General features: G+C 43.0%; 1 protein-coding gene across 2 annotated transcripts; it reads right to left on the bottom strand.

Moving 5' to 3' along the window:
* Positions 1-6,201: 6,201 nt before the first annotated feature.
* On the bottom strand, positions 6,202-24,559 carry golim4a (golgi integral membrane protein 4a). Of its 2 annotated transcripts, XM_080459473.1 has the most exons (17): positions 23,863-24,559; positions 16,765-16,839; positions 15,836-15,885; positions 15,531-15,584; positions 15,188-15,338; positions 14,607-14,689; positions 14,309-14,392; positions 12,093-12,314; positions 11,737-12,000; positions 11,350-11,636; positions 10,513-10,589; positions 10,304-10,380; positions 9,851-10,060; positions 9,630-9,698; positions 9,452-9,550; positions 8,010-8,083; positions 6,759-7,906 (listed from the first exon to the last, which is right to left on the bottom strand). In XM_080459473.1, exons 1-16 carry the CDS (start codon positions 24,047-24,049, stop codon positions 8,042-8,044), a joined length of 2,031 nt encoding a protein of 676 aa, XP_080315599.1. In that variant the 5' UTR covers positions 24,050-24,559; the 3' UTR covers positions 6,759-7,906; positions 8,010-8,041. The 2 variants fall into 2 exon arrangements, with proteins under 2 accessions (XP_080315598.1, XP_080315599.1); XM_080459472.1 differs by lacking the exon at positions 8,010-8,083 and having other exon boundaries at positions 6,202-7,906.
* Positions 24,560-27,096: the final 2,537 nt, after the last annotated feature.

Genomic DNA, 27,096 nt, shown 5'->3' with positions numbered 1-27,096 from the left:
CAGCGGATGGATAATCAGCATTGTTTTGATGATTTGTATCAGTGTTTCTATTGTGTTCGACTGGTTCAGTGACATCACTATGACATCTAAACCAGTTTCTATTGTACCCGTTTGTGTTTTTGATAATGCTTTCCCTTTATATTTCGACAAGGCGTCCAGTGTCGAGTCAGTGAGGAGCTGTGGTCAGAATGAGTGGGGTCACTCTTGTGTACTAGTGTAGAGTTACACTGACAAAGTAAGACTGAACAGGGTGACCGCAGGAGGGTTGAAAAGGTCAAGTGAGGAGAGGAACTGAATTCTTTCACTGTGTTGTAAACCAGTACCACAAACATGAGCTGAGACGTCTCGACAATTATTTACATTTAGACATTAGAACTACTGAAACCTTTTCAATTAAAAAAAAACATTTTCACACGGACCAACTCGATTCACTGGCGGCTGGTGGATTTGCTCTTGATCACATACAGTGATCTGATACCTGTCATACTTTTGTTCGTGGAACGATCTGCATTGGAAATAATATGCACTGAGAGATCATGGGTGCTGGTAGGTGAGAGGTAAGGTGTCATAATTAGATCATAAAACACGAGTGGTTCTTGTTAAGCCACCTGAAGATGTTTCACCCCTTTAACATGTGTCTCAGTATCAGTTAATGGTCTTAATAACGACCCATTGATTCTGGCTACATGCACTTTAAGGGTTTGTGTTGGACTCGTGGGGAGCTATGCCAGATTAAACATTACTGTGTCGTCAGCTCTCCTGATTCGCTACATGACTTTTATCTGACTATGCCGAGTTTGATCTGAAACTAATTTGATAGCCGAGAAGAGATTAAAAACATATTTCTTCTCATACTAGAAGACTACTAGTCTGAACGCACTCTGCCACCCACTTGATGGTATTCTTCTCATGTTTCCTGAAGGCGACTGGACTTGTTGAAGGTTTTAAGGCCATTTCAAACCTTCAACAAGTCCAGTTGCTCTCTGAGGCCAGAAACATTATTCTTCCCACATTAGAATGATTGGTTAGGTCTTTTCTTCGTAGTCTGCAATTGTTGTAACTGTTACACTTAATCATTGTTTTGTCTACTGAATATGTGAGTCTTGGTGGATCAACACATTTCTCCCCAGTCTGAACACATGAATGTCGATGAGCTTAAAGTTGTGAGTTCATTTCTGGCTGACGGTTGCACTGAACCTCCTTTGCTTCCTGACAGCTTCCGTCGAGTCGCTTCCGGTTCGTGTCGTGGCATCGTCTGGAGCAGTGTGATGTCACAGGTGATCAGCTGACCTGCCCCAGGGTGAGGGAAGGTGCGTGATCAATATAAGACGCTGCAGAGACTCGTGTTGGCGACTGTGAAATCAAAAAGAAAAGAAAAAATTCTTTAATTCAAGTTGTAGTGGAAGAGTTGTGTCCGTCATTAACTTCATCCTGCTTCAGTTTGTTTAGTGATGAAAGATGCAAACAATAACCAAAGTGCAAAAATGATTTTTAAAAAAAAGTTTTTTTATATAATCTAAAAGGGCCATCCGACGAGGAGCTGAGTCTAAGAGAGGCTGGTGACAACTACTTGGAGAGAGGGAGGAGGACGAGACGGGAAGAAGGACAGAGATGGGAAGAGAGACGGCAAGAGAATTGGGAAAACTGTGTGGTAGGTCGGGATCCAGTGTGTGTGTGAGAGAGGAATGTTCAAATTACACATTCGAAAAGAAGAATGGGGATCAATAGAAGGGAGAATATGAAAAACAAAACAGGAAGACAGAATGATGAAGAGCCTCACAGTCCTGCCATCTGTCTCCTTCTCAGGAGTTGAATCTGTCATACCAGGACCTGGGTGATTCCTTCCAGCGAGAAAATTTCCTCCGAATCCTCCGGCGGCTCATCCGCGTGGAGAAACTACAACTGATCAACAACTCGCTCACCAACCTGAGTTCTGTACGTCTGCCAAGGTACCAACTGCATCACTACTCACTCACCTGGTGGCTCTACTGGAAGCCCACGTTGTATATACCATGAAGTTACATCAGAATGCTAATAAATCTTTGAAGAAATCACAATCAAATATGTTGAAATCAGGTGGACATTATTCTGGTGCACCAAAGCGATTCAACACAAGCGACGTCTCAGGTTGATTCATGTTGTTCCATCGCTGAGGACGCCGGTGTCTCTGCTTCTTTCTCCACACTGTTTGCAGCATCAGCGGCTTTGTTGACATGGTCACTTGGTCAGTGTGAATAAATTCTTCCTGATGGAGAGATCGGATTGCCCCATTAAATCGAGCACTGGAGGAAATGATCAGATTGATGTGCAGGTTCAGAAGCACTGAGGATATTATCTGATTCAGTCAGCGGATCAATCAGATAATGCTTTGCACTGTGGCGATGTCTGTTTGTGCCAGTTTCACCCGGGGGTGTGCCAGTATTGTGTTCAAAGTAGAATCTGTAAGAAAAGAACATAGAGCACTATTTCACGTTATGTGGTAGAAGAGTCTGGTTTCACGACTGCCATTTTTCTCAAAACAGCTTGAAATGTGGGGATGTTGTGTAACAGACACGCACACTGAGCTCTGGGAACCGATCTGATCTGCTGGTTACATGGACTCTGATCAAATCATAAACACGTCTTCGCCGTTCCATTCGTAATTTCAACCAAATAGGGCCAATCGAATCAGATAAAAGTCTTTACTTGATGCGATTTGAATCAGATCTGTGTTTAATAGCATCACTAATGGGCCATGTAACCACAGCCACTGTAAGGTGCATTGGTGCATGTTTATATCTTATGATGGCGAATCTCAATTACCATTCTTATTAGATTATGAAAGCTACATTAATTCCTCTAAAGCTTTGAGCAAGTTTTTTTTTCAGCCTGCAGGTCAGTTTAGAAGTCAGACATGACAACATTTATCTGACAATGTTGCTTATATGCAAAAGTGGGGAAAGCAAATAAGAGAAACTTACGAAAGAAACATGAAACCAGGAAATCCAGGCGGGTCATAAACCTAAAGAATTAACCCAAACATGAACTGATACTGAAAACCACGAAAACAGAAAACGAGTTGGGGCAGAACATGAAGTGATATTTGTGTTTTCTTTGGACAGGTGCAGAATGCTAAACCTGCACAGAAACCACCTGGTGTGTCTGCATCAGCTGCCAAAGCTCCCAGCGGTCGAGCACCTTTGTCTGTCTGAGAATGCCATCGGCTCCCTGGGGGGGCTGGGCGCTCTCAGGAACAGCCCGCTGCGCTCCCTCAACCTGAACCGCAACCCAGTGACTTTCACTCAGGACTACCGTGCACGGTAAGACAAACGTGGAAACGTCAGGTTGTGTAGAAACGTGTATTATGTTTCTCAAAACTGTTGCTTTGTCTCTCTGCTTCCCTGTGTGTTCACAGTGTATTCTCCTGTTTGCCAAAGCTTGAGATCTTGGACGGGATCCCCAAACTGCCAGAAGACTCGCTGCCCCGCAGAATCCAGGAACCCACCAGGATGTGTAACATTTTCTGACAGCTTCAGAGTCCGCTCTGGCAATCTACAGCATTTCTGCAGAGTACTCAACATTTAGAAACCGAAGTGAAGGTATTGAAGGTCTCTGTGAAGAAAAGCAGTGAGGTGACATTTCCCCACGGTGTTCAGTGACAGTACTCATGCAGACTGTCACAACTGTTGCCGAAAATCTTTTAAAGCCACAGTGACAATGCGATTTTAGTAATATTAGAAGTACAAAGTACAAATACACTCCTGGTATTTTTTTTTTACGAGTTTTTGTAAAGGCTTGACAAGGATTTGAGTATTAAATGGAAAATACCATAGTTCTTACCACAGTTATTTTGTTCTTTACTTCTTAAACTGAATGACAAACTTTTATTGGGAAAGAGAGTCGGCCAATCAGATCGCTCCATGACTCATCTCTACCAACTCGACATCTCTTTCCTGAGCTGACACATTCACGCTCCTCTTTTTGCTCCACGCTGCACCACACATCATACAAGTTTTATTTCGGTTAACATGGCCCGATCAGCAAAAACAGAACCCCAAAAGCAACTTTCACGAATGTAGTCCCCGCTGCTTGGAGCTTTCAAAGCTTTTTAACTGGCAGCTGTTTTCTTTGACTTGCGTAACATATGAGAAGAGAAACAGGACATCCGCTTTCGAGGCTTATCAAACATTTAGTGTCCAGACTCCCTCGGATAATGGCCCCGTGTGTCCTCGGGCTGACTGGGTAATGACCCGTGAGCGTCATGCTGCAAGTCACACAGATGCAGACGTACATAGATAAAGTGGAATCCATAGCAGCTCGACATGTACTCGCACTGGTGGGAGTTAATATCCACTGAAAGTGTTTGTGCTCTTGGACTGCAGAACAGTACAGCAAGAGTCACGCCGTGGATGTATAAAAGAGGGTTCCATAATACACACACAGACGCATGCTGCCTCATCCCACCGTTGATTTATTCATACATTGCAGCAGTGAGTTCTTTAAACGCGGTTTCACTTTCCGCCTTGCACCTGCATCATAAACACACTTTGTTATCTGATGCTGCAGAACACGAGTATGAATAATGCCACATGTGCACCCAAGTAACCGCCTCTGCCTCCAGACAGGTATCTGGTACGACGCGCGGCAAACGAGCTGCAGCGTTCCTCTCTGCTCGGTAACGCACAATCAACGCGGCTGATATCTCTCTAAACGAGCACACAGCCAGTTACATGCCTCATTGGGAAGTGTTTAAGTGTGAGAGATTGTTTGTGTGATTGTGTGTCGAACGTGCAGCAAACTGAAGTCTCCGGCTGGTGGATGAGAGATTGTCAGCGCCGCAGAGACAGAGGATAACGAGCTCAGTGGGTCCAGGTCGAGAGAAGAGAAGCAGGTCTTTCTAAGTGCCGCTTGTTACGTGCTATCAGCTGTCTTTGCAGCCCGTTTTGAGGCAAGGAGTTCTTCCAGTTTGCCAGTAAAATAGGTGAGGAGTTGATTCGCCCCTGAAAAATTGTAGGCGGAGGGGAAAATAAATAAAATAAAAAATCATCCCAGAGCTTAAAGCTTTTAGCTTTCAAGTAAATCTTGCATCGGTTTTAAATGGAAGGTTTGATAATCGGTGGCAATCGTGTGGGCATTTGTCTCCAGATAGATTTCAGCTTAAGGCAATCGACAAGTGAAAATTATTCATGCTTGGTAATTCACCCGTGAAATGACTGAGCGATTGCAGGAACGTAAGGATTGTAGAAGAGTTATCTTCTCTGCCATTGCTTGTCACTAAAAATATATCTGTGTGTGTGTGTGTGTGTGTGTGTGTGTGTGTGTGTGTGTGTGTGTGTGTGTGTGTGTGTGTGTGTGTGTGTGTGTGTGTGTGTGTGTGTGTGTGTGTGTGTGTGTGTGTGTGTGTGTGTGTGTGTGTGTGTGTGCCATCTCCCGATGGCCTGCTATTAGCACAGTAATGAGACACCTGTTACTGCCGTACTCCTCCAGCATCCCTCAGTCCCTCTGGGGAGATCAATAATCTCACCACAGCAGAGGGATGATGACAGGAAGAGGAGCAGGAGCAGAGAGGAGGGCATGGCGAGAGGCAGAGAGGGAGGGAACGAGTGGGAGCGAACACATCGAGGATGACAGGAACCGAGGAGGAGTGGAGATGGAGAGGGAGGGGGAGGGGGAGGGATGCTGTGATCGAGACTGTGAGTTGCGGGGACAAATGTTGCTCAGTGCCTTTCTCAGTCGTCCCCCCCTCGTTTGATTTTCATTTCATCCTGATTTGCCGCTTCATTTCCTATGCGAGAGAGTTCACGCACAATCTCCTCACCCCTGTTTTCAACCAGGAAGGGCTCGATGAGAGCAGGGACGACAGGATTTATACTCCAGAACTTTGGCGTCTCGCAGTGCAAATGTGAACAACCGAGCTCCCTTGATATGGGACGTCAACTGACTATTTATTCATTTGTGTCTTGTTATTCATGCATATTTGTCGTCAGTTTGAAAGGCGCTTGGAAGTAAGATTATGTGCTTATTACAAATCAGTAATACATGCATCAATTATTGTTTTTAGTCAGGCAACAGGTGCAGTGGATGATCGATAATTTCCTTTACATCAGGATTCTACAACCTTCATGACCATAAGAGCCGGTTTTGTGATTTTCCACCAAATAAGATGTATCTGGCTCTGCAAGACATGCTAAAGATCCAAAATGAAGAAACAACTAAAAGATTGCATTCATGACATTTATTAGTTACAATTGAAATATCCTTTTTTTATTTTGCTTCAGTTGCTAATTTGACCAATTTTCCTTAGTTTTGTCATGGATTTTTAACACTTTAGCAATTTGATTCATCTTTCGTATTTTAGCTATTTATAGCCGCTGTGCATTTCCTAATGGTTCGGACTCTTTCAGCTATGTTAGTAATCTTAAGCTTTTTCTTTACTTTTAGTGATTTTAGCATTTTTGCAGTTTTCCCCCAGTAGTTTTAGCTATTTTATACATTTTTAGTAATTGTGCCTGTTATGCCTTTATTTTACATTTTTTATCCCCGAGATTAGACCATTTTGGAAAAACTGTACATAAAATAAAAATGAAAGCAAAACGTTGATTTGCATAAGTTTCATGGAGCCGCTACGGAGGGGCTACTACTCTGTTTACTGTAAAAATGTCCCAATCCAGTGAACCTGGGTGTTTCTCAATGTCCGGGATGCCGTGCAGTGCCCCGTCTTCCCTCTGTTGGCCGACAGATCCCGCGAATTATAAATTAAACACAAACTAATATACCTATCATTTGATCCTCTTTAATCCACACATGCCTTTTCACAACATGGTGTAGTAAAACCAACGTCCTATAGTTTTGTAGCAAATACAAACCGTATACAAATGTACAAATAAGTCAGCATTTATTTTACTATACATCGTACAGTAGACCGAATACGCTGCGAAAAGGTTGGTGGACTGATTTTCACGTCAGCAGTTGACATGAGACATGCTGACATTTAAGGCCATGCTGAGGCACAGTATGGAAAAGAACTCAAACCTACGGGTTTTTTTCCATAAGAATGCAAAGGCACATGTGAGAGTGACACTTGAGAGTGACACTTAAGAGTGAAGAACAGTTTTCCTCCCCCCAAAATGCCCTCCTGATTGACATTTACAAAAACACCCAGTGCAAAGTGCTGCCATATATCAACTGCAAAAAGTTGGTAAACACTTGTGACGTAAAGTATTTCTGTCAGCCAGACCAAAAAAAAAAAAAAACAACAACAACAAAGTTGCACCTTTAACGATTGTCATAGTTGTTTCCAGCAACAATAAATAACAGAAACCGACTTGAACAACTGGAATGCAAGATGTCGATTAACATTTGCGCTGTAAAAAAAAAAAAAGAAACATCAGCATAAAAACATACATATAAAGGCCTGAAAGTGAAGACGTCAGAATAACATAATTTATCTTTGCTTTCTTTACATATACTCAAAGGACAGCAACTGGATAGAAATACATTCTGTTTGATTTAAAAAAAAAAAAAAAAAAAAAGGGAGAATCAGACAGACGTACAAGTTGACAGAAATGCGAAGGGATAAAAGAACGTACAGTATGTGTCCATTTCCACAGTGTAAGCTGATCCGACCTCAGTGTTTGGAATCGCATCCCCGGGGACAAAATCCCAACAATCCCAACGTTCACAACTCTTGACTGGATGGCTGTTTTTTTTTTCCCCCTCGCGACCTGATCGGCTCTGGGGGCAGCTGAAAAGGCACTGGAACGCGTCTGTCCTACATTTCTGCCCGCCGATTGGTTCCCTTGTCTCCGCCGACCATATCCTCCTCCTCCTCCATTTCGTCCTCCTCGTAGTTTTCCTCCTCGTTATGTTTTGCGTCATTTTGGTGAGCCGCCTCCTTTCTTGGTCCTTCCCGGTTTTTTACGTCACCCTGGAGGGGAATCATGAGCAGCTTGTTATTCTTTGCAGGAGACTTGCCCAACTGGCTGAATGAGTTTTGCAACATTTGGATGAGTGAGAGTGGATAATATTACCAGAAACACCTCTGCTATTCTCAAACCATCAGTCAATGCCAGTCAACGGCCAAACCTGGCCACACTCTGACCTCCTGGACGGTGAAGGAAGAAGAAAAGCTTCCTATGTGATCTACCAAACTGGTTTTCTCTTCAGGTCACCAGTGTGTCCTTTCTTTTGCACCACATATCACAATCATATAAACATTGCCCACACTGAGTGTTTATCTGCTACGTGTTCATTATAATGGCCTTTTGGTCCTTTAGAGAGCCGTTGTAATTCCGACACCCAATACGCATCTCCATTGTTTCATGTCATTGCAGTGGCGTGCAAAGCCGAGCTCAACAACGGTGTCAGTGTCTAAACATTTCTTGGACCCGACTGCACACGGGCAGAGGTATTATCCGCCCTCATCAGAACAGCCGTGCCTGAATAAAGCTGGAAGCTCATGCTCCACTGAGCTCAAGTTACTGAGAAGGTGAGAGTAAGAAACATGAGCTTTGCAAACCAAACCACCCCCTCTGTACACGGTGTAATCAGTCCTTTAATTGAAAGCGTTTTGCAATAGCCACAAATGACCAAAAAATACACACATGCAGCATTTTTAGTATAAAAGGAAGATGCGAAATAAATGACGGTTGTTCTCCAAAATCAGGAGTCGAGCGTAAAGTAGTGAGTAAGTCATATGTCTTAAAAGATATTTGTAGTTTTGAGAAGTCATTCCTCAAACTACACAAAAACAATTGTCGCCTATTTAAAAATAAATAAATGAATAAACCTACTTTTTAATAATATATTGTTATTGACTGGACTTCCATGGACTTAACTCTTTCCAATTCAAATTTTCTTTTTTTTTTGTGGGACAAAATGGAATAAAAGGAACGCAAGTGAAAACCTGACACCCCGGCCGACTCAACACCTGACCTCCCCTCATTTATCAGGAGACTGGCGGTCTCACGGTTCAAGTTACCGGCACGAAAAAAGACCAAAACACTCACAGGAACTAATATGAGCTCGTGGAGGTGAAAGCAATCGTTTTAACAGGGTGAAACAAGTTGCTTCAGCCAGGAAATCTTTCAGAGTGTTACATTAGTGAAACACTCGTGAATAAAAAAAAGAAATAAAAAAAATCCTTTTCCCAAATCACACTCACAAGGCGCCACAAACAAACTAATATGATCTTGACCAAAGCAGCAAAAAAGAGAGCTACTAACAACTCCAAAAGTTAGTTGCACAAAGAGGCATGAGTATAACATTAAAGGAGTCTGTTTCCCAATTTTTTTCACAAAACCTGAATTTGAAGCTGACATTTTCAAGTTGAATTTCAAAATAGTGTTTTTTGTTGTTTTTTTTAAACAATGTGAAATACCCACAGACACTTCTGGCTTGTTTTTTGCATCCTGCATAAAGTTTCTCCTCTCAGATGAATGAATGATGGAAGTTGTGAAGCTGGTTTACCCACCTGTTCCATGTTCTCTTCATTATATGTATCGTCATCTTCCTCTTCTTCGACCCCTTCCCCCTCCTCTCTCTTCTGCCCGCCAGCGATGTCCTCCTGAGCCTGAGCGAGAAAACGGACGAGGACACGGTGAATCTCACAGCAGATCCTTCAGTTTCACTCTCCGTAAAGCACAAGTTACCTCATCGTCTACTTCCTCTTGATACTGGTCGTCCAGTGTGTCCTCCTGCTGATCTGGATTCCCAGCAATCTGGGGTAAAAAAAACAACAAAAAAACCATACAATTGTTCGAATAGAACTTTACCTTAAACCTCATTTTCTTTCCTCTGCGTGCGTGCGTGCGTGCGTGCGTGCGTGCGTGCGTGCGTGCGTGCGTGCGTGTGTGTGTGTTCCCTCACTCACCACCAGCTCCTCCTCCACGGCGGGTTGTTGAGCTCCGGCGTGTGCGTCGGCGTGTTGCGCGGGTGCGGCCGGCTCCTCGTCCTCTTCTGCCGCTTCCTCCTCCTCTTCACCGACTCTGTGGTGTGGCCGCTCGTCCTCCGCCTCCTCAAACTCGTCCTCCCCCTGGTTGTTGGGGTCGTCCTCGGGGTCCAGCTCACCCTCTACGGCGCCCTGTCACGGTTGCAGGCAAATGAGGACTTTAAATTTACCCGAGAGAAAGAAAAGTAGGTAAAACAATAAGTTTAATACATCCTCGTGCTGCGTCGGTTATCTGCCTTTTTTAAAGAGGATTTACTGAAAAAAAAAAAAAAAAAACAGAGGTTGACCGAGAAGTAGATGTTAGAGAAGGTGGGAATGACAGGTAGGAGCAGATAGAGGGGGGCAGGATGGGGAGCTAGACAGTTCGACAGTCACCTGCTGATGTGGCGCCACGCCGTGATGCACATTCTCCTCCTCCTCCTCCTCATCGTGTATCATGTGAGCGTCTCTCTCTGGAAACACAAACAAAATCCACTGAGCCAGCCAGCTGCCACTGCGAGTACAGCAGACACCCCCTGAAACATTCACTCACAGAGCTCAGCACACTTCACTGCCAGTAAAATGTCGTGATTTGTCAGTTTCACCTTCTTCGTCGTCAGCGCGAGGGTCCTCTTCTCCGTGGACGATGTCATTACCGATGTTCTCGTACTCTGACCGCTTCCTAAAAGCAACAGTGACAGCAAAAGACCGTCAGACACCGAGTCTCGACTGGACCAAAACCAATAAGTGCTTTTAAACCACCACGACCTCCCTGCGTTGGGCCTCAAACTGTCACAGGGTCGCTTTAAACCACATCTGCTCGTCTATCACACTTTCTTCTTTCTGATCTGACAAATATCCACGTCATGAGACTCATTCCAGTTCTGTGAGTAGACAACAAGTTCATCTTTGCCATTCCTAATGTGAAAGTGAGTTTAGATTAACGATAATCTTTAATAAGAACGACGTTAATGAAAAGGTAAACATCACCTTCAATTGCTAAGTCAATAATGTGTGCTTGTGAGAAGGGATTTTATTTGGTCAGATTAATAGAGTAAATAATTGTTCACATAATTGCTCACGTGTATCCTTTGAATCATAGCACGGACTTAAACCAAATACGATAAATGTGTGTGTGGTCCGGCTGGTGTGCAAAGTGGCCGTCACAACTTCCAGTCAGATTCATGAGAAGTGTTGCGGAGAACTTTTGTAATTGCTCAGTTGTATTGGCAAACAGTTGCAGAACCAGCTGTGTGGTGGAGCCGGTGTCGCCAATCCTCTGGTTTCTATGGTAACCGTGGTTACTACTTATCATAGTGAATGTTGAAAATAAACAGGGGAAAAAAAAAAAAGTCTTGTAATCTTCATCGCAACACATTAGTTGATCAAGAAGCTCATAGGCGTTTGAGTAAATGTGCCGTGTGTGGAAAAAGCCACTGTACCTCTGGTGCTCCTCTCTGAGCAGCTGCTCCCGCCTGTCGGCCTCCCTGTGCTGCTGCCGCTCTCGCTCCTGCTCCTGCCTCAGCTTCTCTTCGCGCTCCTTCAGCACCTTGTCTCTCTGGGCCTGCAGGGCCTCCTGTCGCAGCTGCATCTGCCGGCGCTCCTCGGCCCTCTGGGCCTCCAGGCGCTGCTGCTCCTGCTGCTGCTCGTAGGCAGACTTCACATGCTCCGGCGGGGCCGGCGCCTGGTGCTGCAGCTGGGGCAGCTGGGGCATCGCTGCATGGGGGTCCTAACAGAAAACAGCAAAGTGCAATAATTAGGACTGTTGCTTATGATCCAATAAATGTAATTCACTGCAGTCCACTATGTTACTATAAGTAAGTGCTGACCAGCTGTGGCTGACGTCTCTGTCGGTCCAAGGCGTTCTCGTCTGGCTGGTCCTCCTCTGGCTGGTCCTCCTCCTCTTCCTCCTGTTGTTCAGGGTCTTCCTCCAGCTTCTGAGGCTGGCCTGCTTGGGCCATCTCCTCCTCCGCCAGCTCCCTCCTCCTCTCGGCCTCTCCATCCTCGTCTCTCTCCGACAGGTTGTGCTGGGACTCAACAGGATGAGACTTGATCGCCGGCTGGACTTTCTCTTCCTGAACTTGATTGTCCAACTGAGAGGACGGAAAAAAACCCCCAGGGGAGGTTAGAAGATCATTTTTATATCTACAGGATATTCTCTCTTGGACAAAGAACTGCACTTTACCCTCGACTCGGTGTCTCGGTGCGACTCGTCATCTGCATGAATGGGCTGGATGTTGTTGATCTGGTCCACACCAGGCGCATGCGGGACATCGTGGACATGAGACTCGGGACCGAGGGCGGCTGCTTGTGGCAGCTGGGCATTTACTGGGCTTTGTGCAGGTAGTGCCAGGTTCGGCATTTTTTTCACGGACTCTTTGAACTGTTTGTATTCATCCACCTGTGCCTAAAAAGAACAACATACACAAACTCATGTTATGTTGCAGAGTTCCCACAATACAGAAATAGTCCCTCTATGGAATTAAACAAGGAAATAATCCTCACCCCATTCATAACAACATCTGTGACTTATTAGCTATAAAAAAAAGCTTATTGCTTGCTGGTGTTTGTCTGTCCACAATTTCACCTCCAAGACGTGGACAACAAATCACTAAACTCACATTCACAACAATGAGCCTGATAGCTGACTGCTTGACTGCTTTAATTGGTGATTGCAAACATTTATGGCCGTCGATAACTTGTTGTTAGCTAATGAGAAAGTGAGAAACTCGTGACCTTTTAATAATGGCCAGGTTAATGTCATGATCGTTAGAGAAACGCTGAAGACTTGAAACCAGCCGGCCCCAGAGAAAGCTCATTTATCTATTAGCACTTAAGCAATTAATTACACTTTATAAAAAGGTGTTCAAAAATGACTGGGGGGGGGGGGGTCAATATAAAAAGGATAACTAAAAGCAGTGCCAATCATTAAAATATGTACTAGCATACACTGACAGCCATAACAATATGATCACTGGCAGGAGAACAACTTTTTTTAATCATAGCAGCAGTTAAAGCAGGGGTGAGCAATTTGTCTTCCTGAAAGGGCAACATGAAAACCTAAGACAGCTATTGAGGGCCCAGCAGTTCTGCTCAATATAAATGTTTTTTCTCCGCAGTTTGTTCAGGACTTGATTAGAGACAGCTCCTGCTCGGCAGCCTTGAATTTCTCTGCTGAGATTTTCTCACACGAAATGATAAAAGTATTTGGCTTTGACTTGGAGTTCTATAACAACAAGGAATTTAAATGTCTGTGTGAAAGCTGGTTTGAGCCCACACACTGCAGGGTAATGGTTGTTAGCTCTGCTGGCCAAAGTGCCTTCAAGCACAAATCTGATATGCCGAAAAAAAAAAAGAGAAAAGAGAACACAGCTTTAAAATTGATGTTCTAAGTCTGACAAGGACCAAATTATGAGGCGAGACTGGGTCATGAGTAACTGAAACATTGAAGAAATATTCGAAAGATGTAGAGCCAAGTAGAGGACGGCAATTTACAGGCCGGTCTCCAACCTAAAACCATTGAAAGCCTTGAAGGCACACGTGAAAAGTAGAAATGGAACCACTCGACTTGACTGTGCATATTTCTTTATGACAACTTGGCCTGCACTCTTCTGAAAGCAGATCCAACAAATCTACATTACAGCCACCAATTAAAACGCTTCAAATAAAATCTCTTTATCCGTACATTTGAGCATTTCCTGCTAAGTGAAGCGATCCACCTTCTAGATTCAGCTCTTTCCGAGATGTTCTGTAGCACTACAGGCCGACTATCAGTCAGTCTCCCAAAATATCTTCTGAAATTTCGCCTCTCTGCCTTTGTTTCGCTTCGGTCTCTCCATTATAGCTTTCTGGCTGATTGGCTGCAGAGCTTTGACAGCCCGGACCAAACCAAACCCCCCGGAGTGAAGAAAGAGTGTAAGAACGTGTGTGTGTGTGTGTGTGTGTGTGTGTGTGTGTGTGTGTGTGTCCGACAAGAGATAGGAAGCAGGACATGCTTGAAAAAAACAAAACAAATAAGCTAATGCAGACAGACAAAGAGACGACAGTAAGCAAACATTTAAAGGTGCAGACAGAAGGGAAATTAGGAGTGCGGTGCAGTATATTGTCTCACTTTAAGGGTAACTCTCAAGGAGAAACAACATTATCTCTTCTAATTAGACAAAAACAAAACGAAACACAAAAACACCCCTGGCTTTGGCGTCGTTGCCCCCCCCCCCCCCCCCCCCCGATAAGGATCATGCAGTAAAGAGCAACACATATTTTTCTGCTTTATTCAGAAAACTAAATTAAAGCCGACAGGATGTTTTAGTTCTGCTTCATCAGGCATCCCTTTTCACCCATTTATACAGCACATTTTTAAGCCTAATAAAAACTAGTACTCGTGCTGTACTGTTCTCCTACCTGAGCTGCAGCCAGCGCACTCTTGTGGTCTTCTAGTGTCAGTGCGAGCAGGTCGTGGGAGGCCTTCAGGCCCTGGTGCTGGACCTGAACACAAAGGAGCACATAAATGAACAATTCTTCTTCAAATTAAGAGGAGCTCAACATGAGAAAACAGGGGTCATCCTTAATTTTACATTCTATAAATTCTTTTAATTTCAAACGGTTGTCTAAAACATGCGCGTCAGGTGGACTCCAGGATCTGTCTGTGGACTCTTGTAGAAAACATTAACAATGAGAAGAGAGAAGGGAAGTCTCTCACCTGTGCGTCCTGTAGCTGTGTGTGGATGTCATGATGGGCTTTCCTCAGTTGTTTATTCTCCTCTCGTAGATTATAGGCACTTTCTGCAAACAACAGACAGCAAACAAATAAGGAGGTAATTTCTTTTTAGTTCATTCACAACTGCACATCTAACATGTCCATCCTCTGAGTTCAACATGAATATAGTATAGAACTATTTCGATTCAATTATAAGAAATCATTCTTGACGCCCTCCATTGAAAACAAGAACATCTCAGCCCACATAGTGGAGTAGAGGTTGGCACTCTGTCATCAAAGAAAACAATTCCTAGTTCTATTCTAGGTTTGGACAACATGCAAACTATTAGGCAAGTGCAAGGAAACCCACCGACCAAAAACTTTTGCTTAAGGTTAAGTGGTGACTTAAATAAAGTGGTAGAGAAAGATGGGCAGGACACAGTGAAGATCATTCACCACATGCAGTATTTCATTATGACGGGAGATGGAGACAAAAGACAGAAATACCATTCCTGTGATATTGTGGCACTTCCTCATTTTAGCCCAAGACGTTTTAGGACCATCTACTGTATGTCTGCCTCTACCTTTGAGTTGGGAGACTTCCAGCTCTTTGGTCTGCTGCAGTTTCTCGAAGCGCTCCTTGTGTTCGTCCAGCAGCCGGTTGTGGTCCTCCCCCTGGGCTTGGTGCTGATCGTGCAGCTCGTAATACTGCCTCTTCAGGTCATCGTGCTGATTCTGACGCAAACAAGAGAGTGGTGTCATAATCCCCCCCTTTTACAGCCGCACACGTCCACGAAACAAGCAAAACAGAGGAAGGATGTGTGGTAAGGTCAAGGACCGTGTATCTGTGTGGAAATGACAGGAAGTTGACCGGATGATACGACAGGGATTTATGTCAAAGAGAGAAACACTGATGGTAACTCATACCTTCAACATCTGGTGTTGCACTTGTAAAGAGTTCAGTCTGCTGGAGGAGTCTTGCTGTTAATGCAAAAGAAATGTCAAAGGTTACACGAACACCTGTGGAACCACTGTCTTTGCATCTTATACAAACTGTTGCTGTATCAATTGATAATAGAGATTGATTATGTGGCTGGTGAAGCATAGTCAGAGCGACACTATTTGACCAGCACAGGCTTCATAGAGTTCTTCATAGATATTCAGCTGCATTTTTTGTTATTGTGCTACTTCATAAAGGTCAGTAAATACAGTAACCATCGAGGAAAACATACCTTCTCCTTGTTCATCGACTGTTGTGATTCGAGTTTATAAACCAGGAAATCTACAAAAGACACAGGGGTTAATTTCAGCTACTATACAATGTACACAAATATTATGCAACAGATGAAACAGACATAATGTCATAATAATCACCGTCATCATGAGAGCACGCGAGCATGTTTCACCTGACTCAGCAGATACCAGCACACAGTATGAGCGACAGGCAAACCTCACTCTTTGCCCCTGCACATTAAAGATGCCTTGTGGTTTGTTCGGTTTTAGTTTCTCCTCCCCGCCGGACCACTTTCTATGTGTGAGGCCCGAAATATCTCAGGCGGTCTGTGTGCTGCTGCTCAGATTACGATGGAGGCGACACGGCAGCGTTCACTGCACTGCACCGTGCTTCCATTGCCCTCTTGTTATATTGTCCCTTCTCCGCCTCCACTCTCTCCGTGTTTTGTCCGACTTTCCACATATCTGCTAGTTTTGCATGAAAGAAACTAATTATGATCTCTATAATTTTAAGATAGCATATTTTCTACTTTACTTTTATCGAGTCGGTCAAGTTTTTCAACATTTCTAAATATTCTAATAAGCAGTTTGTGTCCAGACGTGCACGCAAAGCTCCGACAGTGCCGCTTCGCTGGACCGCATCAAAAACTGCATTCCATCAATTCCTCCGATTAGACCCTAATTGTGTTTACATGCTGCATTTTTAAATTGGATTACTCATATTCAATGTAACTGTTGTGAGTTAGTTCTTAGCTGGTAAAAAGCAGACCGAGCGAAGTTTGTTCCTTAACTTTGGCCTGGACCAAGGAAACGCCACCACAAGTGTGAAGACAGCCTAAGAGGAAGGCTGAAATTTCCTCCCAAAGCTCTTTTGACAGGAGATACACCAGGGAAAGTCAAAATTGAGCATAGATGTCATTTCTCTCACCTTCTTTGGCTTTTTTGTGCTCTAACCTCTCCTTCTGAAGGGACTTCTCCAACCTGGAGCGATGCTCGTATACCACTGAAAATACACAACAAGGAGGGGAAGAGTGGGCATGAGTGAAGCCGCAGAGGACACACGGGCTTAGACGAGTGCCTTGAACTCCACTCAGTGGAATCAAACACAAAATAGAGCTCCAATACAAATATGCACACTGAACAAAGCAACACAAGCACATTCACAGACGCTCGAGCATTTGTTTTTCAAGGGGCACTCAGAGAGGACATGCAATTTAGAGTTTGCATGAGAGCAAGGTGTGACATTTATTCAACTGGACCGTGATCTGAGTGCATACATGACGACTCTTCAACAGCACAAGACTGTAATTTATCGCAATGACTCAAGAGAGACCAAAGAGAAAGAGACTGCTCATTTGGTTCAGGCTAATATTGAACTTGGTGGTTGGAGTTTACCTCGTGCATTCGTATAACCACAGGGAAGCAGGTCATCGCAGGAACAGGTATGAGCGTGTTCTGTCTCAAAGTATAGCTTTTATTGTCAGAGTTTAGTCAATCATCAGAACACAATTCATCATAATAACCACAGTCCTATAGAGCTCACATCTAACACCACGAGCTGTCCTCTAAACTTCATTCGCGCACACAGATCCGTAGTTCACCTTCACCAGATTTGTCATCAAATTAAATCAAAATGAAATAATTTCGATGGAATATCAGGATAGCGCCACATTCAACAGTAAGCTACTTCCCAGCACTGCAGGAAAAAGGAGACGCAATAGCAGGATTGCAGGTTGTGGGTGTTTTTAGAGCCTCTTCCGTTTCTGCATGCCTCGAGAAATCTCCTGATCCTGAGACGAACCATGCAAACACAATAATTTGCCTTTTATGGAGCAAAATGAAGCACTACTTTCATTCAACTACTTCCACAACAAGACACTGACAAGCGCTCATGTTACAAATTACATACACCACTCTGGCTCTAATAGCTTGTTGTGGTCTAAGGGCAGCCTCTGATTCAGCCATTAAAACCAGGACTGTGAACATTAAGTCTCGACTTGTTCCTGCCATTGGGAGCTGGGCGGTCAAACTGATGATGTGGCTATTCTTCCCTCCGAGTGCCACCTCAACAGATTCCAGGATAAACTCTTCGCTGCCTCTATCATGTGCTACTTTCACAAGGGCAGCAGAACCAGAGAGGGGAAGAGATAAACAACGGCCAAAAGAAATGATTGAAACAGAGCCTATATAGACAAAGATAAAGTCCACATAAACAAAAAAAAATTTAAATTGAGGGTATCATAATGTTAGATAACTAACTTAACAGACAAAATGCCTATTTTCCTGAGATCCCGAATAAGGAGCGATGAATTTCAGTTTGTGTGTGTGAAGGCGATGAGTCACAGAACAGAAGATATATAAATATATAAATAGCTCATAATAAAACCTCTGGAATTAAACCTGTTGAGTTCGAGCGCAGAACAATAACATCTCAGCTGAGGATGAACAGATTTGCACCTTCTGTTTCCGTCATGAATTAGGGTGATGAATCACATAGGGCATAGTATATTACCTATTAGTATTAATTATAGCCTGTACTTTGTAACCTCTGATAGACAAACCTGAAAATAAACTTAAACAAACACGCTAAATAAAGAGGGAGTGTTATTTTGACTGTCAGACCCAATCTTTAATAAGCTCAGGGAGTACATCAGCGTCCATATGTGTTTGCACCATTTTGTACACAAGCAGACCTTCAGTAAATCTGTTCATCTGCTGTGAAACATGCAGGAGCAGCCGTGATGGATGTTTCCTGTACACATATTGGAAAATAATATGCTTGACTTATGATTGATGCTACCACTTATAACACTGAAGGTCAACGTTTGCTGGTTTTTAAATTTTTGTTATGTCCCACAAGGCAGAACCCGTACACAAACCTTCAGGTTTATTTAATATGAAAATGGCTTGAATTCAACCCAGACCCACAAAGTCATTCATTTGCAGGTTAGGTTCATTGCATCAGAGGTTTTAGATTGCTCATCGGAGACAGTGAGCTTTTAGAATCGAGCCAAAGATGAGGCCATGCTGCCATTGGATGAGCTTAGCTCACTGCACACACCCTCTCCCATGGGGTCAGCATGACCAGGCAACAGCTACAAAAAAGCCACAGACTCAAAAAAACCAAAACAAAGTTAGATGAATGATCTTTTGAATTATTAAAATGTACTTTTAGCACCATTAGGAAAAGTCTAATTTGCATGGTGCAATTCATATGCAAACTTGGCAAGCTTCACATCAAAACAAATACGCCAAAATGAGGAATAAAAGTTTAAAATACCACTCCCCCCCCCCCCCCCCCGCCCCCCCTCCTTCTGAATTGAACCTGAATTCAGATCCAGATGACTAAATTCTGAGACATGAGACTGATAACAACTCCCACAAACCAGCAACCACATCCCGAAACACTTCCACCCTTATCTCGTTCAAAACTCAAGAGAGCACGAGAGCGAGTGCTTGTTGTCGGAGGATTTCCCTTCAGACCAGTGAAACCTTTCCTTTACAGTGCAGTTAAAGTGCATCCGCCGGGCCAGAACAACAGCGCTCTCTGTAGTGGCGACCTCTACCGACCTGCTGGTTTCAGATGTGGAACAGATTGGATTGGAACAGACAGACAGACTCCAGGATTTTGTTTGTGATGTGTCAGTGTGGGTACACACACACACACACACACACACACACACACACACACACACACACACACACACACACACACACACACACACACACACACACACACACACACACACACACACACACACACACACACACACACACACACACACACACACACACACACACACACACACACACACACACACACACACACACACACACACACACACACACACACAGGTGGAGACTGAGAAGTGATCTCAGCTCGATCCAATCATTAAAGGTGTTGAATGCATGTTTCATGGATGCTGTGCTCGTTTCGCCTGGCTGCACAACAACACACATGCCGATGAGGCTCAGATATCAGGTCAAAGGAGCATGTGTATATTTATTTTTCACCACAGCAGTGCAATAGTTTTTTTTTTTAATGGAGCGTGTACTTCTTGCAACATTTATGAAAACACAAAAAATACCCCCAGCTTTCGTTGCACAAAAGATCTTAACATTGTTAGGACTCCTACTGTAACCACCCATAATCATGCATGTATGTAATCATTATGTAGTATACATAATCTGCGCTCGGTCGGTGGGGGGGTGCACTGAATGGTTGTGAGATAAAAGATAAAAGTTGTTTCGTGAGAGTTGAGCAGGCTCTTTGGGGTACAAAGCTCTGTGAGGGGGCATAATCTGACAACCCTAATTTAGAGACAGATTCACCAGGTCAGCATCTCGACTGCGGAGGGGAAACTGGGCTGCACACATCCAGAGAGAACATGCAAACTCTGCACAGACCCCCCACCCCCCACCCCACGAGCACAGACTTGAACCAGGCATATCGTGCCAACCGCTACATCACATTTGGGTCAACCTGCTTTAATTGTCGGCAATACAACAAGGTGCTCCTGACAACTGCCAGCTTGTGGTTACAGCGGGGAAACTGTGAATCGATATGGCTGGCTCACAGGCCCCCAGGCTACAGCCAACTTCTAAATATAGGACAACAACAAAACAGCCATCAACAGTCGGCTGTAGGTATCAAGTGGCAGTTTCAAACTGGCTGTTTCACAATGAAAGCTGAGGGTGTGGCGCACAACTTGAGCGAAACAGATCGAGTTAAGCTGTGCTCGATTTATGGAAAGGGAGTCATGTTCTACAGTCATTCTGTTTCTGAACACACCAGCTTCAGTCTGAGAGCTGCAGTGGGAGCCATTTGTACAGTGTCAACCTGAAGCCGAGGTGGGGGGAAAAAAAAAAATCATCTTCGGTCTTAGAAAGAAGATTTAAGAGCTGAACAACAGCCAAGTTAACGCAGGTCAACATACGAGTGTGCGGATATATTGTTAAAGACGTTGTGAGAGCTTAGAGGCAGTTCCATGGTAAACACTGCAGAGGATAGCAGGCAGAGGAAACTTGTTAGGTGGAGATAGGCTGGGTTGAATTATCAGGTCCAGACTGTGCCGAGACCTGGACACACTTGTCGACCGTCTGATGTGGGCACGAGCCTCGTTGTGAAAACGTGGGGGCAGAATCTCCACCCGGCTGCACGACACAGACCCTCACATCCTGTCAGCACAGCAGACTGTGTTTCAAGTTTGTTTATATGAAGGGAGTAAATCACTGAGGTTACTGCTGGACAAGACCATCTTGTCTACTGTAGAGGTGGAGGAAGCGCAAACTTATTTCAGGTTTTGAGAAACATTCTTCTGATAGTACGTCTAAGCAAAACATAGTCCCACTCCTCTGTGTCTCTACCTCCCTTAAGTAGTCATTAACCAATCAGATCCGTCTCTAACTCATGGTCGAATAATGTCGCCGATTTAACTTGTAGTTCTACTCAGTTTTTCATGCTCCTGCAATTAATCAGATTTAGTCTGATCCATTAATTACATCAATCTATATAACACCTGCATTTTAAAGGGCTGCAAAAATAAAACATAATTTTGGATACTTACAGTAAATCATTGCATAATTAACTGGAACTGAATAGAAGATGCATTCCTTTTAATATAATTATTAAATGCAGCCTGAGTCACTTCACATTAGTGTTTTCAGTGCGGTCATGCAATACAGGAATGTTCGCATTTTTCAGGAAGAGAGGCTCACAGAAGACGAAAGACTTGGCTTGCCTCAAACAATGACAAAAGAACAGGTATGCTGGCAGAGCTGCCAGTTTAACGTCGGGCGGGGTAACATTTGTTTTATCTAATGACAGGCATTCCTCATCAAAATGTGAATTTGTGCAACAACAATAACAAAATGTAGTGAGACAGATCCCTGCGGCATGAGACAAGAGAGTGTGAGACTGAGTATCTTGACTTGCTTTGTTTTAATTAATCTGAATATCTCAACAGAATTAGCACATACCTGGTGTAAATTTGAACAAGTTGGATAATTCCTGTCCATTAGAGTTACACTCCACCCCAGAACATTGGTTTATAAAGCTTACATTATTTATCATCCGTTTTTAAAGTTAAAGACAAAAACAAATTGTGCACAAAATAAGGTGTCCAGCTGATGAACCCCTCTGAAGCTCATTCCACACTTTGAAAACCACTGCCCTCCAACTTTATGCAGATTATGACAGTCCATTTAAGCTGTTCCCTTTTTGTTATTGCAAAAATACAACACTCATAGCCACTTCCCTTCAAGAATAGTTATGCAGAAACCGAGACCTTCCACTCTAGTATGACCTTTCCCATGCTTATTGTGTGCAGGGTATTATGTCCACAAAAATATATCAGTTGCAGCCTCAAAGAAATTGAGCCGCACACCCATGCAACCAAGGGGCTTGGGATTAAAAGTTTTACTTTGACTTAATTTAACATTGTGCTTCATCAGTTTATCGAACATGAAACTGAGGTGACCGCGCTCCCGTTCCCCTCTGTGTTGCCCTGCCCGAGTCTGGCAGCAGCAGATGTTGGGGCTGACCTTTGACCTCTGGAGATACGGCTGAGGTGAGCTTTGGGACACAGCAAACACAACCAGGTGTCCGTGTATCAGAGACACTAGAAGGGAGTAAAACAGTTCTGAGAAGTCTTGGTTCTGATTTCATTTCCACCTGTCCAACGCAAACAGATAAATAGATGGAAAAAAATGTAGACGGGGGGGAAACAAGTAGAATGTCTGGGGAACGTTTACACTCAATCTGCTCAGACCTTAACAAGATTAGAAAGTCTCTTAAGGGGAAAGGTCAAAACGAGGTTATTGGTAAATCACAGCTTGGCTACAGTGTTGTTACAGTCCTGTCTGGTCAGTCGTATCAGTGGACTATCTGTGTGGCGACATTCCTGCATCTGACCCACATCCAACATGCAAATAAATGCTGACTTCTACTGTAGTCAGCATTTCACACAGACGGCAACATCTTTTCAGTGTGAACTGGCTGTGGTTACTTGATCAGTTTTTCCACAGGATGTCAGAAACCAAATATCTTTAGTTGTTTAAACGAAATAAGATAATGTATTCAGAAGGTGTCTGCAAATTATAAAGATAAGTACCCTGCACTAAAAATACACACGAGAAGAGGCAAATACATAATGTTACATAACACACATGTCAGATAAAGTGAATATAATAGGATTTGTCTGGTGAATCCTTATTAAACATGTTAATCTGATGATAAAAGCATCCAAAAAAAAATTCCATTTTTTTTAAACTGACTGATGCAGGTTTAATATGACATTTCACATACGATAAAATCTACTTATATTAAATTGATTCCCTACTGCTACAAAATAGGGCACATTTTGGGGAGAGATATTAGCAATGCTATATCAAGATTACAGCACATTGAAAATGTGAAAGGGTGTTTTTTATTTGTCCTTGGCCTTGTGGGTTTTGTTTTTGATGTTGTTCATTTTGTTTGTGTTATACATGCTTAAAAACATACTATTTGGGGTGCAACTTTATCCCAAATTACCAGAACGAAACAACAACAACAACGACAAATGTATCAAAAATAAAAAGTTAATTCTATTTGGAACATAAAAAATGTTTACATGAATTTGAACTTTTGAAAATCAACTTATTTGTTCTCACTATTGTCATTTTTTCATCCTTTGTATACAGATAATCAATTAAATCTAAGTATTTAACAATGATTTCAATCATCCTAATAAAATATATGTAAACAAACTGTGCATAAACACTTGATTTGGTCACACATCCGCTGAAATAACTCACTTTTTCATTTATTTAGACAATTCAAAGGTTCAAAAAGTCTGCCGAACTGAAATCCGATATGTGATGAGTCGAAATCAGTGCTCATGTTTGCAATAGTTAATGTGAGAGTTTCTCAGGAAAGAGGACAGCGTTAAACCCCGTGTTTTGTCGGTGTGGTCTGGTGTCTGAACTCGCCGAGAGGAGCCGTGCCCTCCAGCCAGGGGAGAGTGAGCGCTCTCCGGGTGTTTACCTTGGAGCTGCGCCGAGAGGGACTCCTGGTGCTGCTGGTACTTGAGAGCCATGGCCTCGGTCCTCCGGAGCTGCTTGTGCATCTCGTAGGAGATCATGCCGCCGTACAGCATCCCGCACACCACGGTGACCAGCAGCAGACACTGGAAGATCCTGCGCTGCCTGCGGGAGCACACCCCGTTTCCCATGTTGGAGCCGCAGCCCTCCTCCCCGCGGCGTGTGAGCCAGGAAGCCCCGTCTCTGCTGCTGGAAACTTCCGACGCAACTTTCCACCTCCCGAAGAAAAAGAAGAAGTAACCTTCCCCTTCTCTCTCCTTCACTCCCCGAGCATGTCCACGCAGAGGGGAAGAGAACGACCACAGTGTTTCCGTGCAGCCGACGTTACATTTTCAGCTCCACTTCCAGAAACTTCAAAGAAGCCGCTCAGGCTTTTTCTCCCGACTTCCAAGTCAGCTCTGCCCCGCCGGAGTGCACTCAAATCCGGCCTCCGCGCTGCCCTGCCCGCGCTCCTCTCTTCGCCGGTTCCCCGCAATACTCAACCCGTTCCGGCCGATGAAGACAGAGAACTCCAGTCCCGGGACCAGGCCTCCGGAGCACCTTTAACTTTAGTTACGTGTCAGCTCCGAGAAGCTGCCTGCCATCCAAGTGCGACCATGAAGGAAGTCCCTCCTCCGAACAGCTCACAGTTCCCTCCTCCCACCGTCACTGGGACATTTGATCAATTGGTCGCCGGAGAGCTCCGTCAAGAAGTACCGTGCAGGGATTTCCCCCTGGAAAGGAGACTGTCACCGGTCGCTTTATTAGGTACACTTCAAGAATCCAGAGGGATCCAGAACCAGAGAAAACCTGGCAACAAAGGGTTTGTTTTCATTTTCTTCATTTAAAAAAAAAAAAATACATATATATATATATATATATTTTTTTTTTTTTGAATTTTTAATCAACTTAAGTACATGTATTATTATTATTATTAGTCCACAATAACATACAACATTAACTTTTCACACAATTTGATTCAAACTGTGAAACTTCCAGTGTCGTCCAATGTCGTAAAAATCTGACTATGCAGAGGTCATAATGTTCAAAGGTTGGCACATACCAAAGGGTTTGTTTATAGCTATCTTTATTTTATTCACAAATCATTTTAAAATATATATATCATTAGCCCAGGTAACTAGAGTATGGCTTAGTTTCAATTTATAATAATTTTTGCCCCCAATAGCACAAAACATTCATCTTTTTCTCATACAGTATATTGACACAGTGAAACTTCCATTTATTCTATCTTTATGACACATACATCTAAAACCTTTTAATGGTATCTTATTTAATTAAAATAACACAAAAAGAAGAACAAGCTTAGGCTTGGTGACCCTTCTCTGATGAGTATGCATGTTCTACCTATATGTGCATTGATTTTTTTTGTTTTGTTTGCTTTTTTCACCTTGTGCCATTTCCAAAAACATGCATTTGAGACTAAGCGGTCAATCTGAAATTGTAGGTTTGGATATGATGGGGTGTGTGATTGTCTTGTTAGTGCTGGCTACCTGCCCAGGATCTGCCTGAGGCTATGAACAGACTCATATGGGTTCTGCATTTACATCTTATAGGACAGAACGGGAGGCATGCTCGCTTTGAAAGTAAACTATCTCTTCTAAAATAAATGAAGAGACAAATGAAAGAAGCACATTAAAGTTATGAACAAAATTGAGTTGATAAAAGTATTCAAAAACTGCAAAATTGGGGGATTATTACGGCTTATTACATCAATACAGATGCAACAGACAACACAGCAACACTTAGATATATTTGTCTTGAGGGAATACATTTATTCAGGCTTGTTTTAACAACATAATTAAGGTTATAACAAGGCATTGTCTGCAAACCCAACCCTGGAGAAAAGCTCACCAAACAACACAGGAATGTAATGACAATGAGACCAATTACATACAGCTTGAAAAAAACACAGTCACTCACTACAGTCTTGAAAATCCTTATTCCAGAGTATACACTAGTTATTGAATGCTCACACAGGAAATGTATACTTTTAGTACTAGATATAAAAAAGGCTAATTCGGAATGGAGAATATGTGCAATATAAAATTAATAAAAGAAGAAAAATGGCAAGTAGTTGCATTGAGGCAGACATAAAGGGCTCCTGTATCCTGATGAATATAATCAATCATTATTATTTTTATTACATTATGTCTACTGAGTTTAAGATTAATTAAATAATTTAAAAAAAAATGCAAGAAGTTCCTGGTAAGTGTCCTTTTAATTTACTGTGTTCCCATGTAGAAAGCAGTCTTAAGTAATGTTCATGCAAAAAGAAAGAAAAGAAAGAGGTAGAACAACCTGCAGTGCACAAACACATCTTCTAATGAGCAGTTGAAATATTGACAGCACCACTGACATCAGTTTACATCTGTACAGTGTTGAAAACCTACTGGCCTTATAATATTTACCATCAAACCAAAGAAATAAATAACAAGAAGGAAGAAGAGTCTATATGTTCAGTACAACTGCACAGTTGGTTCTTCTCTTTACACGACTGTTTCTCTAATTCAGCCTAAATAAAGTGAATAAAGAAAAGTAATTCTACATAATTATTAAAAGAAAATATCATGAAAAACAAGAGCTCAAGAAACCTTGAGTCAACACATGAGGAGGAAGGTCTTACTGAGGGCTTGAAAAATGTAGGAAAAAAGGAAGGTTAACAGCATTTTCCGTTGACTACAACAGAAACACACCAAAAAACCACCTTAATAATCTGATTAAAAAAGAGCTTAGGTTTGAAATGTGCATGCAGTGCATCTATAATATATTAATAGACTGTTTCCAGATTAAACAGAAACAGTTTATTTTCATTATGGCAAGTCTTCTTTGATTGAAACAATTTCCTATCAACACTAGTTAACCCGTTAACTACGAGTTTGACATAAAGCCAACTTTTAATATCTGGCAGCTCTTTAATATTAGTGCATTTTCATCTGTGCATGTTACCAATGTGTGACACGCTAGTGAGAGTCCTGCTGGCCACTGGAATAGTAAGTATACAGACTTAAACCTTGAATAATCTGCTTTACGGTAGATCTGGAACTTTCTAGGGATTTTAAAAGGTCAAGATGTTGCGGTTATGAGGAGTAGACATCCTTAATCCCGCCGTTGGTGACAAGCTTGGGTTACGCACAGAAAACCTACTCAGCATTATACAGTATGGCACCAAAATACAAAC

The sequence above is a fragment of the Lipophrys pholis genome, assembly GCF_963383615.2.
Source record: "Lipophrys pholis genome assembly, chromosome: 3".
In the NCBI taxonomy this organism is placed as follows: Eukaryota; Metazoa; Chordata; class Actinopteri; order Blenniiformes; family Blenniidae; genus Lipophrys; species Lipophrys pholis.
The sequence above is the reverse complement of the archived record's forward strand: the minus strand, read 5'-3'. Positions and strand labels throughout refer to the sequence as shown.

Excerpts from the sequence above, each read along its gene's own strand:
- golim4a (XM_080459472.1), bottom strand. The coding sequence starts at position 24,049 with ATGGGAAACGGGGTGTGCTCCCGCAGGCAGCGCAGGATCTTCCAGTGT. Across the intron at positions 10,381-10,512 it reads TCGCGCTGACGACGAAGAAG|AGAGAGACGCTCACATGATA; the intron begins GTGAAACTGACA and ends TTGTGTTTCCAG. Across the intron at positions 9,551-9,629 it reads AAGAGGAAGTAGACGATGAG|GCTCAGGAGGACATCGCTGG; the intron begins GTAACTTGTGCT and ends TTTCTCGCTCAG.